Here is a 15,944-nt window from a genome sequence, read left to right as displayed (position 1 = left end):
TGGTTACTACCTGACGCTGGTAACAGTGTGAGCATCCAGCCACCAGCCCCAGGTTGTGAATAAACTAGGCCCTCCCTTCAGTGGGGGCTCCAACATCTGCGTGGAGCCCTTAGCCTGGCAAGGAGAGAACCGGCTACTGCCACACACCCCAGGGAGCTCCCACCTTGGAACAGGCCAGCAAAGGCCTCTTCCCCTGCCAGGCCGGCCCAGTTAGCCTCGGGAAAACAGATCCCAGGGAATTTCCCACAACACACACACACAAAACCAGCAGCTGCTGCAGAAAGCTTTATTGTTTCCATTTGGTCCAATGCAATGGGAGAGGGTTCCAGGGTTATCAGGCTCAGGCCAAAGCCAGACACCAGGGGGATGCAGAGGGGCCCCTCGAAGGCCTCTGGGCTCCAAAGGCTTCCTAGTCGTGCTTGAGGGTGAGCCTTTCGAAGAGATACTCTCCCATCCCAGCCTGGGGGCCGCCCAGCCTGCGGATGTTAGTCAGGTGGTCGCCCATCTTCTTGAGGAGCTTCACCTCCTCGTCCAGGAAATGGTTCTCCAGAAAGTCACAGACCTGAGTGAAGGAAAGGAGAGAAAACACTGCCACTTGTAGATAACAGCGCGACTGTTTTCCAAGCGCTATCAGTATGAAAATTCGCCCAATGAGACCAAGACTTAGAAGATATAAGCTTCTTTCCAGGGAAGGGCTTAAGATGGTAGACTTGGATAAAAGGGGTACTCACATGAGGGTCTGTGCGGGTAGAAGCCAGGGCATGCAGATCCAAAAGGGCCTGGTTCAGGGTCTTCTCCAAGGCCAAGGCTGCTTCCATGGCGTCCTGAGTTTTACCCCACTCATCTTGGGAAGGTTTCTACACAGGAGACAGGGAAGGTTCAGAACGGGCCACAGACCCGCAGAGGACTAAAAACTACCTTCTCCCACAGGGCCTGCTCTGAGAGATGTCTATCATCCGCAGACCCCTAAATATACACGGCTCAGGAGACCTTGCTGTAGATTAGAACTAGCTGTGCTTACATTTCCAGCCACAATAAAGAACCCTTAGGGCTCTGAAAACCTCCCAGAAGCCCACGCGGTGCCTAGACCACGTTGTGAGGGCGCCTGGAACGCAGGGACTGCTGGGAAATGTAGTCTACAGGCCCACACACTATTTACCGCCACGTCCTGGAGAAGAATGCGGCCACCGCGCTGGTTTTGCAGCTTTAGGAGACGCTCAGAACCCTCACGCTTCTCCTCCGCCAACTCTCGGAAGAAGTGGCCCACGCCTTGCAGAGCCACATCGTCCCTGTCGAAATAGAAGCCCTGCGGGAAGAGTTGGCAGAAACAAGGGTTAGCGGGAGGCGAGGCCGGGAGCGCAGACTCCGCCCTCTGACTACCCAGCGGGACAAAGAAGGCCAGCGCGTGCCTAGAAGGCCAGATGTGCGCAGTTGTTGGGCATCGGGCCTGGGGCATCCTGGGGACCCTTACCAGAGAGAGGTAGGTGTAGGAGGCCCGCAGATACAGGTTGGCCAGGCGGTTGACCGCCGCCTCCACCTCGGTAGAATAATTCTGGCGAATTTGGGAGCTCATGGTTGTTCGGCAGTGAAGAATTAAGGTCGAAAAAACGGTGCCGGCTGGTCTCGGAGGCTGAGGAAGGCTGAGGTGGTTTCGAAGATTGTGACTAAAAAAGAAGGTGGAAGGGAGTTGGGAGGGAGAGGCGTCCCTAGGTCTGTTCCGTCCAAACCCTGTTGAAGCAAGAGACAGATCCCAGGACCGCCGATGGCACTGTGAGAGGCGCGGCCGGGGCGGCTTCTTTTATAGCTTTGGTGTCCCCTAGAGGTGGTGCGATCAGGGAGAGCAAATAGCCAATCCTCGTCGGCGGTGGGTGGGGCCTGAGCCCGGAGTGACCAATCCAGAGCAGATAGATGTCCGCACCTCCACCCCAGAGTAGGGGGAAGTCACGCGCCCGTAGCTCGAGGTTGTTATGAAATGGGGAATTGGGGGTGAGGGAGGGGCTGGGTGCAAGGGTCTGGTGCTTTTGGGGGTAGTTAGGGGGCCCGGGGGGTTGGGTCTCTGGTAGGTGGAAGGTTAATGGGGACACTGGGAGACCTTGAAAATGATGACCCTTTGGCCCTGAGGTGTCTCAGGAAAGCTTTTTTGGATCTGGAGTTGTCTATGAGAGCATGGACTTTTTTGGAGTCCTGGGGTTTCTCAGAGGTTTGGAGACCTTCAGATTATCGAGTTTTGGGGGATGCGCTGAGGGGTCCCCGAGTCATTGGAAAGTCTGCAGGGCAGTGAGATTGTCCTTCAGGAGCATTCGGGATCTGGAAGATGGATTGGCGGGAGCCCTGGGGTTTGCTCCAAGGTGGAGCTCTTTTTTTTTTTTTTTTTTTTTTTTTTTTAAGCCTTAATGTTCACGATGGAATATCAATTTTGCTGAGTTTCTTGGGGGAGGTCTTTAGGCCCTTGAGGTGGTCTGCAAGATTAAAAGGGCAGTTATTTTCAGAGCCTGGGGGCTCACCCCCAGGAGTCAGGAAGAAAGGGGTTTTTTTTGAAGCTTAGTAGGGGTTCAATTCAGAGGTAAGGGGGCTTGGAGAGCCCTTTAGAAACAGCCTGGGGCCCTTTGGAATACCTTGGAGCTATTTCAGGGGTCCATTTTTTTTCTGGAGGCTGAGACGGGGAGGCATGAAATGGTATAGGAAGTTTGTGGTCTCTCTGAGGCTGCGTTTCTTGGAGGCTGTTTTGAAGGGTTGACCAGAGACTCGGAATTCTCTTTGACTCCAAAGCAGTCTCTCTGAAGTTGTCCCTGCCTTGCCTGCCACATGCTCCTTCTTTTCCAATTTTTATTTTTTTATTTTTTTATTGATTTGAGAGACACAGAGAGAAAGAGAAACAGAAATATCGATCTGTTTGTAGACAAAAAGGCGCCACACACAACCCCTGATCAGCTCGGGAGGCCTGTGTGGCGGCCTGACGAACTCAGAGACCTCAAATGACCACATAGGATGGTCTGAAATGAAAACTTATTAACTAAAAGCAGGTCATAGCTGGCAATCACTGCTCTAGACTAGAATCTTCCTTGACAAAAGCCAAATTTTTTTTTTTACCTTAATTGTTCCTATTGACTTTTTGGGTCTGTGATACCAGACTTTTGGAATGGCAGGTAACTTCCCAGTTTCCAAACCCCTGGGGCACAGCCAGGACACCGGAGCAGAGACCGAAGTCTCCTCATTGTTATCATTCTGTTACTTGTTGACTGTGGACTATCCTGTATCCATAAAAGAAGCTTGTGTCACCTTGACCAGTGAGGCTCAGGTGGTTGGGCTTGCTCCCGCCAAATGGAAGGTCACGGGTTTGATTCCCCATCTGGGCACATGCCTGGGCTGCAGGTTCTGTGCCCAGTTGGGGCTCAAATGAGAGGCAACTAGTAGATGTTTCTCTCCCTGTCTTCCCCTCTAAGATAAATCTTTTTAAAGAAAAGTATGTGTTTATTATTTTACTTTTTATCCAACCTCAAAGGTTTCAGGGCTTTGTTTTCTCCCACTGCCCTAATCTATTGCCTATTGCCAGTGGAGTTCATACAACCCTGTTATGTCGCTTTTGATTATAACGTATAAAATAAGGTGCAAAACTGCCATTTTTTGGAGCATTTTCTCAACCCATTACGATTTTGCCCCCCCCCCGGCAATTGTCATAAGTTTGGCTCAAAGAAACTCACAAATATTCTCTACAGACCTGATTGTTTCTTACATCAACAAGATGTTCCATGAATTTATTGCATTCATGGGTGGATTTTTGTATGTGCCTGACCAGGGATGGAACCAGCAACCTTGGTAAACCCAAACACGGCCCTGACTAACCGAGCAAGGTGGCCAGGGCACATGCTCCTTCTGAGTCGCAAGGAGAGGCCCTGGACCCTAGGATCTGTGGAGGGCATGTGTGTCTTCGATCAAGGTACATTTTAAAACCGTACAAGGTCCAAACAGGTCTGGGAGGCAGGGCTGGCTCACACTGGGACTTGGCCTTCAAGGAGAACCCTGTTGTGGGGCGGGGGGAGGACAGAACTGGACCTTAATGGAGGCTGCCAGCAGGTTGTGGGGTCTGGGGAGAGGTCAGGGCCTGCTTTGCAAGTGGAGCTAGCCTCAGCAGCCCCAGCGGGGTGGCCCCTGAGCAGGGAAGAGCGGCGCCGGGCTGTGGTGTGGGGTCCTCCAGGGGAGTCTGGGCCAGAGGCCAGGAGAGCAGCAGTGCTGAGTCATGCTGAACTCAGCTCGGGGAAAGGGCTCCCCCAGCAGGGCGGGGTTGGGGGGGGGGGGGGGGCTTGCTGACCTCATCTCCTGGTGGGCGGGCTGCAGTGTGGCTGGGACCGGAGAACCAGGGCTGGCTGTCTCTGCCCCAGTCTGGCCCCCTGCCCCATAGGGCAGCCTGGAGTTGGAGTGAGCTTTGTCTCCAAGTCTTACTTTTTAGTTCCCTTGGGCTGTTGTCTGTGGCCCTATAGTCCCCCCTCTAGGCGGTGACTCTGCTCCCTGCACTGCTATCTTATCTGGCTGACATCTCTGTCTTTGGGGACTGTCCATGGGGGAGGGGCCATGGCCCCAGGCACACTGCCACAGTGGGGCCTGAGTTACACATTGACCAGCTCTGCTGAAGACCTTTAGCCTCAGGCTGGCCCCACCTGGGGAAGAAAGTGCTCACAGGTAGAACAGGGAGGGGTGAGACGGAGCTGACCTGCAGCACGAAGATCCTGTGTTTGCAGGGAGATCCTGGAGCTTGGTGGGAGACCAGACCCAGAGAGACTGGTACAGAGACAGAGGAACAGAGACAGAGAATGAAGGGGACAGGCACCTAGAAAGAGACAGAACTAGCAAAAAGGGCCAACAATGTCATTCAAATGCCCTTCTGAATTCCCTTCATGTGTAAACCTGCCTGGCCCCACACCACCTTCCCTGGGGCCTGCTCCTCTCTGGAAACGCCCCCACGGGTGGTACCTGGCCTGGACTCCAGAACTCTTCCTCCAGCTGTGCTTCCCGCCCCACAGCCTGTCAGTCTCCAGTGGTGGCCCCCCACAAAGGTTTGGGCCCATCTCCTGCCTCAGACTCTCTTGTCCTAACCTCCTCTCAAGCTTCCTAACTTCAGTAGCTTCCCGGGCCCCACCCCAGGTCCAGGTGGCTCCCCTCCTCCCACCTGCCCCATCTCAGTCCTTTCCACACGGTGCAGGATTCCAGGCCCCACAGGCCCACACAGTCCCCTGCTGCCTTGTTCCCTGCCTCACCGCCCTTCAGCCCTGGCTCCTCTTCCTGGTTAACACCTTAAGTGGTGACACATGTGATGTCAAGTGACCCCAGTTCCCGCCAGGACTGCAGGATCCCGGAGGGCAGGGCCAGAACCTAACCCGCCACTAACCGGCAGAAAGCACTGGGCACCCTCAGAAACAATGTGTCAGCACGTGTGGCTTTGTCTCTTGTGACAGCCAGGGGCGGGGGCCCAGTGACTCAAGACACGGGGAGTGTGGCCCGAAAGAGGTTTATTGACCCCTCCCGAAACCACTCCTTCCCACCCAACCCCCAATAATTACAAAAGTAAGAAAAAGACCCCTGGCCCCCAATCCCCACCCCTCCTGGGAAAAAATGCCATAATTTATGCAGAAAAGACACAGTCCAAGGCAGCTGCTGGCCTCAGCCCATCTTCTTCCAGATGGTGAGTGAGGCGGTGAGCACTCCCGCCACGAAGATGGTCACTGTCTGCCACGTGGGCGTCCCGAAGTAGGAGAGGAGGCCGTCCTGGGGACAGGGACATCAGTCACATCAGAGATTTGGCCACAGGCCAGTACATGAGGGGACAGGGGGAGGTCAGAGGGCGTGAGTAGGGACAAGAGCCTAAGACTAACAGGCAGTAAAGAGCTGGGATCAAAGGCTTATCAAAGAACATAAGGGATCCCAGAGGAAGTGGAGGCATCAGGGAGGGCACAAGTACTAGTCAGGTCAAGGGTCACTGGGAGGTCAGAGGTCACAAAAAGGTCAGCAGCTTCCAGCTAAATCAAGGATTGATAAGACGTGAGGAAAGGCATTACAAACCACCTGTGATGATCTGAAAATGGGTATGGGGTGGGAGCACCACTGTGGGGGGCTTGAGAAGGCCCAGGGGTCCCAGAGAAGTGTGGAGAGGGGTTGAGTTGGGGGCCTCACCCAACCACCCTGGTCCTGGATCCAGCCCAGCAGCCGCTCTCGAAGGAAGTCCAGCGTCCAGCCCATGATGGTCCTGATCAGCTCGGGCACTTTGGTGCACAGGGCCTGCGGAGGGAGGGCCGAGCCTCGGGACTGGCCTTGTCCCCAGGGCTGTGCTGCCAAGTCCTTGCCTCCCCTCCCACATCCCCCTGGTCTCTTTTCCACTCCCAGTCGGAGTGAGCTTCATATATTGTAAACCTGACTGTGCCACTGTCAACTGCCCTGCTCCCAAACCTTCCATGGCTCCCTAGTACCCTTGGGATAAGGCAAAAGGCACAGATAAGCAGACAGCTTGGCCCACAGGCCTTGTGTGAAGGCTCTGTCTTAACAGCAACCAAATTTATGACTTTTCTGTGGCGCACTGACCTGTTCTCCTATCTTCATTCCCATCAAACCCTCCCCCCTGCCCCAGGCCCTTTGCACACCCTGACTCTGCTGCCTAAATGGGCCTCCACCAAATGAACCTTCACTCAAGCCTCAAAGCTCAGGTCTAAGGTCACTTCCCCAGGGAAGCCTCTTCTGACCTGCAGGCCAGGTAAGACTCAACACCCTCTAGAGCCGCCGCCTGCTCTCCATCCCCCTTAACGTCTCCTTCCTGCTCTGTCTGGCTGCTTCTCCCCGCCTGCCCTCCCCAGCTCATCCACAGCACCTCCATAACCATGACTACTGTCCCCCTCACTTCCAACACTCAACCCCCATTACCTTGGTCTTGCAGAGACATCGAGAAATCTATTTCGCCACCTTCAGTGCTACCACCTGAGTCCAGGTGAGTCACTGTTTACAGACACTATGACAGGTGCCTCTCACCAGCTGCCCCACTTTGGCCCTTGTGCCCCATAATTCCTTTCTCTACCCAAGATGACGGGAACATTTTGTAGAGCTCCCCGCCACCCCAACAGCTTATCATGACAATCTTCAGAGAAAGGAGTGAAGATAATTTCACAACGAACAACCATCTGCCGGCAACCTAGATTCTACAGTGAACATTTGCCCACACTTGCTAGAGTATTTTTCTTTCTTTCTTTTTTTTCAGAATAGTATTTTAAATTTCTAAATCAGGTCACCTCACTCTCCTATTTAAAAACAGCCAGTGGCCCTGCCATACTCAGAGTAAAGCTGAAGTCCTTCCAGGGCTCCAGAAGACGCCCCCCCCAGATCTGCCCTCATCTCTGCCTGCTTCTCACTCTGATCTCACCACGTGGGGCTCCTCATTGCCCTGGGCCTACCAGGCCTCGGTCTCACCCCAGGGCCTTTGCACATGCTGTGCCCGCTACCGCATGCCTTCCCCGGATATCCTCATATATCACTGCATCTTTCTCGTCATTCCAGCTTTGGCTTCAATGCCACCTCCTCTTAGAAGCCTTTCCTGATCACTGTGCACAACCACATCATCCTAGCTTACTGCTCTCAGCACTCGCCCTTTGAAGTGGGCTCTTGGAGAGCGGGGACCTAGCCTCCTTTGCGCATTGCTGTGTCCTCAGTGTGGAGTACAGGCCTGGCACATAGTAGGCCCAACACATGTCTGTTGAATGAATAAATGAAGAAGCTGACAATTGGCTCTGACAGCTATCTGTTTCCGGTCCCTGTGGGCTGCCACCGAGGTTGACCTCACCACTCCCAGGCCCCGGCAGGCTGGAGGGGTGACCCCCCGGGCCCGGCACCCTGCAGCTGCACACCTTGAGCACCAGTTTGCTGGCGAAGTAGAAGAGGGCAACAACCCGGCCCCAGTTGAAGTTGCCATCGGAAAACATTTCAGACGCCACTCGGAAAAAGACCTCGCGGGGGGAGTCTGTGTCCACAGCCGCGATCATCCTGCAGGAAAGGGGGAGCCGGTGCTGGGGAGGGACCAGGCAGAGCGTGGAGACTCTGGCATCCACCCCATACCAAAGATAAGAAAACTGAGGCCCAAGACACACTGAAACACAAAGCAGCAGGCCAATGTGGGGGGAAGGGACAAGACGGACACTCCGGAAAGTGGGGGAAATGCCTCCCTGACGGAGGGTTTCAAGATCCTAGGGGAGGGGAGGGCTGGGAGTTGAAGAGTTGCTGAGTTGAGTGGCAGGGCCCTGGACCCCTGAGTCTGAGGGAAATGGGGGCTGTGGGCCCCAAACTCAATGCACCTAAGGAAAGGGGGAGTTGGGAGCTGGGACTCCTGGGCCCCCAGGGGGGCGAGGCACACCTCTGCAGCTCCACATTACTGTCCAGTTCATCTCCGATGCGCTTGAGGCAATCGCTCAGCTTCTTGGTGGATGCATCCGGGGGCACCCTGGGCTCCAGGGCCAGCTCGGGTGTGTCTCCCCCGATTCTCCCTGCTCGATCCCGGATGAAACTAGAGTGGGAATGGAGGGGAGGGTGGTGCAGAATCAGAAACGAGGGGGGGGGGGTCACTCCTCAAATCTGCTCTGCAATAATCAGACCTCACACTCACCCCTGAAGTAAAAGGGCCCCTGTCTTCATGATCTGCTCAGAGCTGGTGGGCCCTAGAGGAGAAAGGAGGGAAGAGGTGCCTGGACTCATGGGCCCTAGGGTAACTGGGGTAATTCAGGACCCCTGATAGAGGACAATGCTAGGGGGCCCTGGGTTTCTGGGTCCCTAGTAGACGAAGTCACTGGGAACCCAGACAACTTGAGTCCCTGATGGAGAAAGAGACAGGGAGCCTAGGCCTGTATCCTACAGTCTTCCGGGAAACCAAGCTCAAGGAACACTTAAAAGCATCCTGGCCAGAGGGGACAGAGGGGAGACGCGCCCCTCCCACCAGGAAGTGGTGCCAGCGACAAGCCCGGGCTTGCCCCGGGGTTTGTATTCTGGGGTCTCCAGCTTCTCGGGGGTCCCAGAGCGCCAGCCAGGAAGGGATCGGGGTGCGGAGGACAGAGAACCGGGGAACCTCGGGGAAGGAGGGGGCTGGAAGCTGGCTGGCAGCACCCGATCCGGGAGTTTCTGACCCGGAGTGCCGGGAGAACGCACGCCCGGAGACCGGCAGGCGAGATCGTGGGGCTGGCCGGCGAGGGGATCGCCCTCCTCCCGCCCGTCTGCCTCCAGCCTCACCCCCGTCTCTGGGTTGCTCCCCGGACCCGTCCATCACTGCCGCTCCCTCCGCCGCCTCTCGCCGGGTCTGCCCTGGCGGCTGCAGCACGCCCCCAGTCACGTGAGCGTCCCGCCGAGCGTGCGTCCACTCACGTGACCGCCCCGCAAAATGGCGGCCGTGGGCCTCTGCCCCGCAGAGCCATAGGCTCACATCGCCCCACCTGCCTCGCGCACCACTTACCTCGGTCACCGTCACCTGACCGTCCAATCACTACTGCCCTTTAGGATCCCCCCGTGGTGCCATTCCAGTGGCCACCCATTCTATTGCAGCTATAGCTTTCATTCATTCGTTCGTTCGTTCACTGCAGTCTTTTCAGAAGTTTCCGGGGTACTTGAACTCTCCCAGGGTAGAAGAGACATCGAGTGGACAGCGGACAGGAACAGCAGACCGCAAAAACCGCGTTCCCTGAAGCAGGACGTCTCCCGATGACTAACGGCTATGAATGACTATGGGTGTTTGTGTGAAAAATAAAAGGAATATCTTTGAAACTTGCAAAACTAATCTCTAGTGATACACTGGCAGGGTATGGACAGGGTGCGGCCCTGAGAGGATCCCTGGGTGCCTGAAATGTGCGATATCTTGATCTGGGTGGTGATTGTCTGCCTCTGCACATATGTGCAAACTCGTTGGCCCTGGCGGGGTAGCTCAGTAGGTTAGAGCGTGGTCCCCATAGCCAAGGTTGCAGTTTGATCTCTGGTCGGGGCACACACAAGAAGCAACCAATGAATGCACACATAAATAAATGTAACAGCAAATCTATGTCTCTCTAAAAATCAATAAATAAAATATAATAAATATAAAAATTTAACTGTACACATAAGAACAATAAAGTGCATCAAACCATGCGCTTTACTATATGGAATTATTATATCTCCTTTAAAAAAAGAAATAATAAGAAAAAAGGAATTGAACCCTGGCTGGCGTAGCTCAGTGGAATGAGCTCGGGCTGTGAACCAAAGTGTCGCAGGTTCCATTCCCAGTCAGGGCACATGCCTGGGTTGCAGGTCAAGGCCCCCAGCAACCACACATTGATGTTTTTCTCTCTTTCTCCCTCCCTTCCCTCTCTAAAAATAAACAAATAAGTAAAATCTTAGAAAAAAAAGAAAAAGAAAAAAGAAATTGGCCCGGCTGGTGTAGCTCAGTGGATTGAGTGCCGGCCTGCAAACCAAAGGGTCTCAGGTTTGATTCCCAGTCAGGGTACATGCCTGGGTTGCAGGCCAGGCCAGGTCCCCAGTAGGGGGCGCACCAGAGGAACCACATATTGGTGTTTCTCTCCTCTTTCTCCCTCCCTTTCCGTCTATCTAAAATGAATAAATAAAATCTTTAAGAAAAAGAAAAAAGAACTCGGATGAGAAAAGTAGAATAGGGTCAGATGATGAAGGGTTTGGGCATATAGAAGAAGAGATCTGTGTCCCAAGGGTGGCTGGGAGCCATGGCAATTGAGGATTGTAGGTGCCCCAGTCCATCAGCCTACCATCAGCGGGAACACAGTGTGATAAAGTCAAGTTTATTGGGCCCATTGCAATGATGGAGTCTGCACAAGAGAAACCACAGAGCATCCTGACAAGCAAGGAGAAGGCAGGGTTATTACAGAATGTGGAGGAAGTGTGGAATTTAGGTAACAATGAGATGAGAGGCTCAGAGCAAAGCAGGGTCGACATCAGATGTGGACCATGAAAAAGAACGGGGGTCCTCTGCCATTGGAAACTAGAAGACAAATGCAGACAAGAAGTGTTAGGTAGTCCAGAAACCCTTTGAAACTATGTCCCCGGGTCGGAAATCGAGGCTGCCCCTCTGTATCAGATGGCTTAGACAGGCAAGATTTGGATGTTTTCTGTTTACCGATAGAATTTCTAACACTGCATGATTTTAGAGAATAAAGTTTCTCTGTAAGAAAATGTACCTTTCCCAGACTGGTGAGGGTCAGTGGGTAGGATGCAGTCTCTGAACCAAAAGGTCACCAGTTGAATTCCCAGTTAGGACATATGTCTGGGTTTTGGGTCAGATCCCTGGCTGAGGGAGTGTGAGAGGCAACTGATACATATTTCTCTCTCTTTCTCTTTCTCCTTTCCTTCCCCTCTCTCTAAAAATATAAAAATAACTTTTTTAAAGAGCTTGTCTTGGGAGAAATGATGTTTGCTATTACAATTTTTATTGATTGGTTGAGGGAGGGAGAGAGAAATAAAGATAGAGAGGGAGACATCAATTTGTCCCACTTATTTGTGATCTTTGGTTCTTGTATGTGGCTGGACCTAGGATCTAACCCATAAACCTTGGCATATTGGGACCATGTTTAAGATTTTATTTTTAGACAGAGGGGAAGGGAGGGAGAAAAACATCAATGTGTGGTTGCCTCTCATGCGCCCCCTATTGGGGACCTACCCCACAATCCAGGCATGTGCCCTGACTGGGACTCGAACCAGCGACCCTTTACTTTGGGGTCCTGTACTCAATCCATTGAGCCACACCAGCCAGGACTGTTTCCTATTAACTTTGAAGATGGCTTTATCTGTGCCTGTTAATTGAACCCAAAGAATTAGCCCTCCCTCTACCTCAGTAATGGAATGGGGAGAGTTTTTAATGCAGCCACAGACCTTTAAACAGTACAGCTCATGAGTGGAGGGAAGAACATTTTTCAGATAATTCTGAAGTCAAAGTTGTCTACAATAATAAAGATGCTGTGTTAAAACTGCAACGCCCTTCTGCAGCATGGGCCCCACTGATTGTTACCCCCAGGTACCCGTGCCCCTCCCACATTGAACAGGACTGACCAGCGCAACTAATAGGGTATTGTGGAAATGACAGAGTGTAATGCCAAGATTAGGTCATTAAAAGTCACTGTGGCCCTGGCTGATTGAGCACTGGCCTGCAAACCAGAAGGTGGCTGGTTCTGTTCCTGGGTTGCAGGCCAGGTCCCCAGTAGGGGGCGTATGAGAAGCAACTGATCAATGTCTCCTCACACATTACTGTTTCGCTCTCTCTTTCTCCCTACCTTCCGCCTCTCAAAGTCTTAAAAAAAAAAAGTCACTGCAACCCATCCTTGCTCTCTAGTGAACCACTTGCTATGAGGATGCAGCTGCCATGTCATGAGGACACTGAGTGCCATCATCCTCTGGAGAAACACACATGTCACAGAACCAAGTCCTCCAGCCCCTGAGCACCCCACTTTGGAAGTGCATGCTCCAGCCCCAGTCAAGCCTTCAGATGACAGCTGTGCCCACCAACCTCCTGACGGCAACCAAGAGTTTTTTTTAAAAAGATTTTATTTCTTTTTAGAGAGAGGAGAAGGGAGGGAGAAAAGGAGAGAAACATTGATGTGGGGAGAGATACATCGATGGGTTGCCTGTAGCACAGACCCCACCTGGGGACCTGGCTAGCAACCTAGGCATGTGCCCTGACTGGGAATCGAATCAGCAAGCTTTCAATCCACAGGCCAGCATTGGATCCACTGAGCCACACCCGCTAGGGCACGCCTGAGAGATCTTAAGTCAAAACCACCCAGCTAAGCCACTTATGGATTTCTGACTCTCAGAAATTGTGTGAGAAAATGGACATTTATTGCTGCTTTAAGCTACTGAGTCTGTTACTCAGCAATAGAAAATGAATACACCTGGGTTAAGTACGGCCTAGGTACAGGGGAGGAAGTCACAGCCCTGTGAGGGAGATGGACTTGCCAAGCTGCACAGTGGGTAGGATTTGGGGGTTCCAGTTACCCTCAGTCATCGTAAAAATGAATTGATCTCTCACATCATAAAAGTTATGATACCAGTTTTCCCGGTTAGCTGCTGCCATGTAACTAATCAGCCCAAAGGTCAGTGGTTTATTTTTTATTTTTTGGTATTTTTAAAATTTACTGATTTTAGAGAGAAGGAGAAAGGGGAAGAGAGAGAGACTAACATTGATTTGTTCCACTTATTTGTACATTCATTGGCTGATTCTCCTATGTGTCCTGCCCAGCGATCAAACCTGCAACCTGGCACATCATGACAATGCTCCAACCCACTGAGCTAGTGGGCCTGGCAAACTTTTGTGGCTTAAAACAACCATCACTTTATTATCTTTCATAGGCCTGTGGGTCATGACTTTGGAAAAGGTCTACGGGGGTTCGATCAGAACATAATTAAGCATCTACTTTCCTGGAGCCTCATGGCTTTCCACATGACTTCTCTGTGTAGCTTAGGCTGGGTCTCCTCACAGTTTGGTGCTTGTGGGGAAGCCAAACCCCTTGCCTGGTGGCTGAAGGTTTCAAGAGTATTTCAGTTCACAGGGAACTGCAGCTTCTCCTGACCTCTCAGAAGTCACGCGGCATCGACATTACTTCTGCTGAGTTCCAATGGCTACAAGGGAGTCGTGGGCCCGCTCCATTTCAAGGGGAGGGGAAGTGAGTGGAGACAGGAGACATCTCTGGAAAATGCAATGTGGCTGTGCTGCTTCAGCAAAAGTTAATAAAACTGGTTTAAACAACACAGAAGTTCATTTCCCTCTCATGTACCAGTCCAAGAATATGCAACCCCAACTGATATTTACTGTAACGCTCCAGTGTCAGGAACCGAAATGGTTAATTTTATGTGTCAACCTGACTGGGCCACAGGGTGCCCAGATGTTTGGTCTAACCTTATTTTGGGTGTTTCTGGGTCAGATTAACATTTAAAGCTGTAGACTGCATAAAGCAGATTGCACACTCTGATGTGGGTGGGCCTTGTCCAATCAGTTGAAGGCCTGAATAAAACGGAAAAGCTGACCCTCCTCTGAATGAGAAAGAATTCTTTCTGCCTGGCAGCTTTAGAACTAGGACATCAGCTTCCTTCTTTTGGACTCAATCTGAAACATCGGCTCTTTCTGGGTCTTGAGTTGCTGGCCTTCAGATGAGAAGTACACCAATGGCTTTCCTGGCCCTCAGGCCTTCAGGCTCAGACTGGAACTAAACATCAGCTCTTCTGGGTCTCCAGTTTGCTAATTCAGCCTGCATACCTCGGGGCACGCCTACCTCCACAGTGATGTCTTTCTTCTATCCTTCTGGCCTTTGGCTCCACCATCCACAACACATGGCTCCCTTCTCACAGTGTGAGATGTCTGTCACACCAGTGCCCAACATCACACCCCACTCCAGGGGCAGGAAGTGAGAGGTTGGAAGGGAATCCACCCTTCTTGCCTTTTACGGCCATAACGCAGATGCTGCACATACCTCATTGGCCAGAAGCTAGTCACATGGCAAGAAACTAGCTGCAAGGGAGCCAGGGAGATGTAGTTTTCAGCTGTGCAGCCATGTGTCCAGTGTAGCTTCCTTCTCATTGGTGAATGATTTTTAAGGGGACATCTAGCCATCTCTGCCACTCCATTAAAGATTGAAACCAAGCAAGCAGAGAGCTGAAACCAATGTGGTGGTAGGTGAATGATGTGTTAGGGGACAGAAAAATAGCAAGCAATAGTCCTGACTGGTGTGGCTCACTGGACTGAGTGTCCAATTGCTGGTTCAATTCCCAGTGAGGGCACATGCCTGGGTTTCAGGCCAGGTCCCCAGTAGGGGGTACATGAGAAGCAACCACACACTGCTGTTTCTCTCCATATCTTTCTACCTCTCTTCCCCTGGCCCTCAGGCCTCTCACTTCCTGCCCCTGGAAAATAAATAAATAAAATCTTAAAAAAAAAGAATAGCAAGCAAATAGGAAATTCTTTTGATGATGTCTAGTCTCTCAATGTTCTGTAATTTCTACCAAATTGCTTATGGGCTCAAAGTGTGAGCTATTAGTGTCATAAACCCAATATATTCATCTTCCTTTCTGGAACCTGGTAGAATTACACTTACCGGACCCACTCTGGTTCATTGAGGTCATATGCCTAGTTTTGGCCAAGAAATTGTAAGAGGCTATGTATGTCATTTCTGTGTCAGATCATTTAAGTGTTGGTATAAGAACTTCCAGGGCATTCTTTCCTTGGCCATAGTGACAAGCAAGATTCCAGATTATAATGGTTCTGTCAGCCTGGGTACCAGACATATACCACTCAGAATCCTCAGCCAGTACACAACATGAATGAGAAAAAACAACAACAACAACAACAACAACCCTTGTTATGCTGAGATTTGGGGGCTGTTTCTTACTGCAGCTAACCTAACCTATACTCCTATTGAAAACAGGAAAAGTTAGATCTTGCCTGGAGCACAGAGTTCACCCTCACTGGCTGGCTAAGCACCTACTTATGGCCTCTACACTGCTGGTAATTTGGGTGGAAATGCCCTCATCCCTGCTATGCAGAGGGACATGCGACCCAGGCTTTGCTAACAAGGCTATTGAAATACTTGTGAAGGCAAATCCCTTCTTTCCTGTTGAAATAACTCTCTGTACCTTAACAGAGGCCTGGAGCTTCTGGAGGCCAATATGGGAGAGGCCTAACCTTCGGGCAAAGGCCCAACAGCTAACGTGTGTTGAGAACCTGCTGTGTGGTACAGGCTGTTCACGTACCATCCCACTTAATCCTCACCAGAGGGTGGTTAGTACTGTCTGTCCCCTTTACTGATGAGGAGACAATGACAGAGAGGCAGGGGTGAATGCAGTTAGCGACACCTTCTACCCACCCACTATTTCCTGCCCAAAGCCACACGGGCCAACCGGCGACCTGGCAACAGGTGTTTGCTCCAGGAGCTTGCGGGAAACGT

General features: G+C 51.9%; 2 protein-coding genes across 3 annotated transcripts; both read right to left on the bottom strand.

Moving 5' to 3' along the window:
* Positions 1-274: 274 nt before the first annotated feature.
* Positions 275-1,780, bottom strand: LOC114511166 (ferritin light chain). Its single transcript, XM_028529844.2, has 4 exons — positions 1,472-1,780; positions 1,160-1,306; positions 732-857; positions 275-562 (listed from the first exon to the last, which is right to left on the bottom strand). Exons 1-4 carry the CDS (start codon positions 1,571-1,573, stop codon positions 410-412), a joined length of 528 nt encoding a protein of 175 aa, XP_028385645.1. The 5' UTR covers positions 1,574-1,780; the 3' UTR covers positions 275-409.
* Positions 1,781-5,498: 3,718 nt separating this feature from the next.
* Positions 5,499-9,355, bottom strand: BAX (BCL2 associated X, apoptosis regulator). Of its 2 annotated transcripts, XM_028529557.2 has the most exons (6): positions 9,250-9,355; positions 8,633-8,684; positions 8,384-8,533; positions 7,881-8,016; positions 6,166-6,270; positions 5,499-5,760 (listed from the first exon to the last, which is right to left on the bottom strand). In XM_028529557.2, the coding sequence occupies exons 1-6, from the start codon at positions 9,281-9,283 to the stop codon at positions 5,656-5,658; spliced, it is 582 nt and encodes a 193-aa protein (XP_028385358.1). In that variant the 5' UTR covers positions 9,284-9,355; the 3' UTR covers positions 5,499-5,655. The 2 variants fall into 2 exon arrangements, with proteins under 2 accessions (XP_028385358.1, XP_035868408.1); XM_036012515.1 differs by lacking the exon at positions 8,633-8,684 and having other exon boundaries at positions 5,556-5,760; positions 9,250-9,333.
* Positions 9,356-15,944: the final 6,589 nt, after the last annotated feature.

The sequence above is a fragment of the Phyllostomus discolor genome, chromosome 12 (genome assembly GCF_004126475.2).
Source record: "Phyllostomus discolor isolate MPI-MPIP mPhyDis1 chromosome 12, mPhyDis1.pri.v3, whole genome shotgun sequence".
NCBI lineage: Eukaryota > Metazoa > Chordata > Mammalia > Chiroptera > Phyllostomidae > Phyllostomus > Phyllostomus discolor.
The sequence above is the reverse complement of the archived record's forward strand: the minus strand, read 5'-3'. Positions and strand labels throughout refer to the sequence as shown.

Excerpts from the sequence above, each read along its gene's own strand:
- LOC114511166 (XM_028529844.2), bottom strand. The coding sequence starts at position 1,573 with ATGAGCTCCCAAATTCGCCAGAATTATTCTACCGAGGTGGAGGCGGCG. Across the intron at positions 858-1,159 it reads TTCTTCTCCAGGACGTGGCG|AAACCTTCCCAAGATGAGTG; the intron begins GTAAATAGTGTG and ends TCTCCTGTGTAG. Across the intron at positions 563-731 it reads CTACCCGCACAGACCCTCAT|GTCTGTGACTTTCTGGAGAA; the intron begins GTGAGTACCCCT and ends TCCTTCACTCAG.
- BAX (XM_028529557.2), bottom strand. The coding sequence starts at position 9,283 with ATGGACGGGTCCGGGGAGCAACCCAGAGACGGGG. Across the intron at positions 8,017-8,383 it reads AGTAATGTGGAGCTGCAGAG|GATGATCGCGGCTGTGGACA; the intron begins GTGTGCCTCGCC and ends CCTTTCCTGCAG. Across the intron at positions 6,271-7,880 it reads CCAGCAAACTGGTGCTCAAG|GCCCTGTGCACCAAAGTGCC; the intron begins GTGTGCAGCTGC and ends CTCCCTCCGCAG.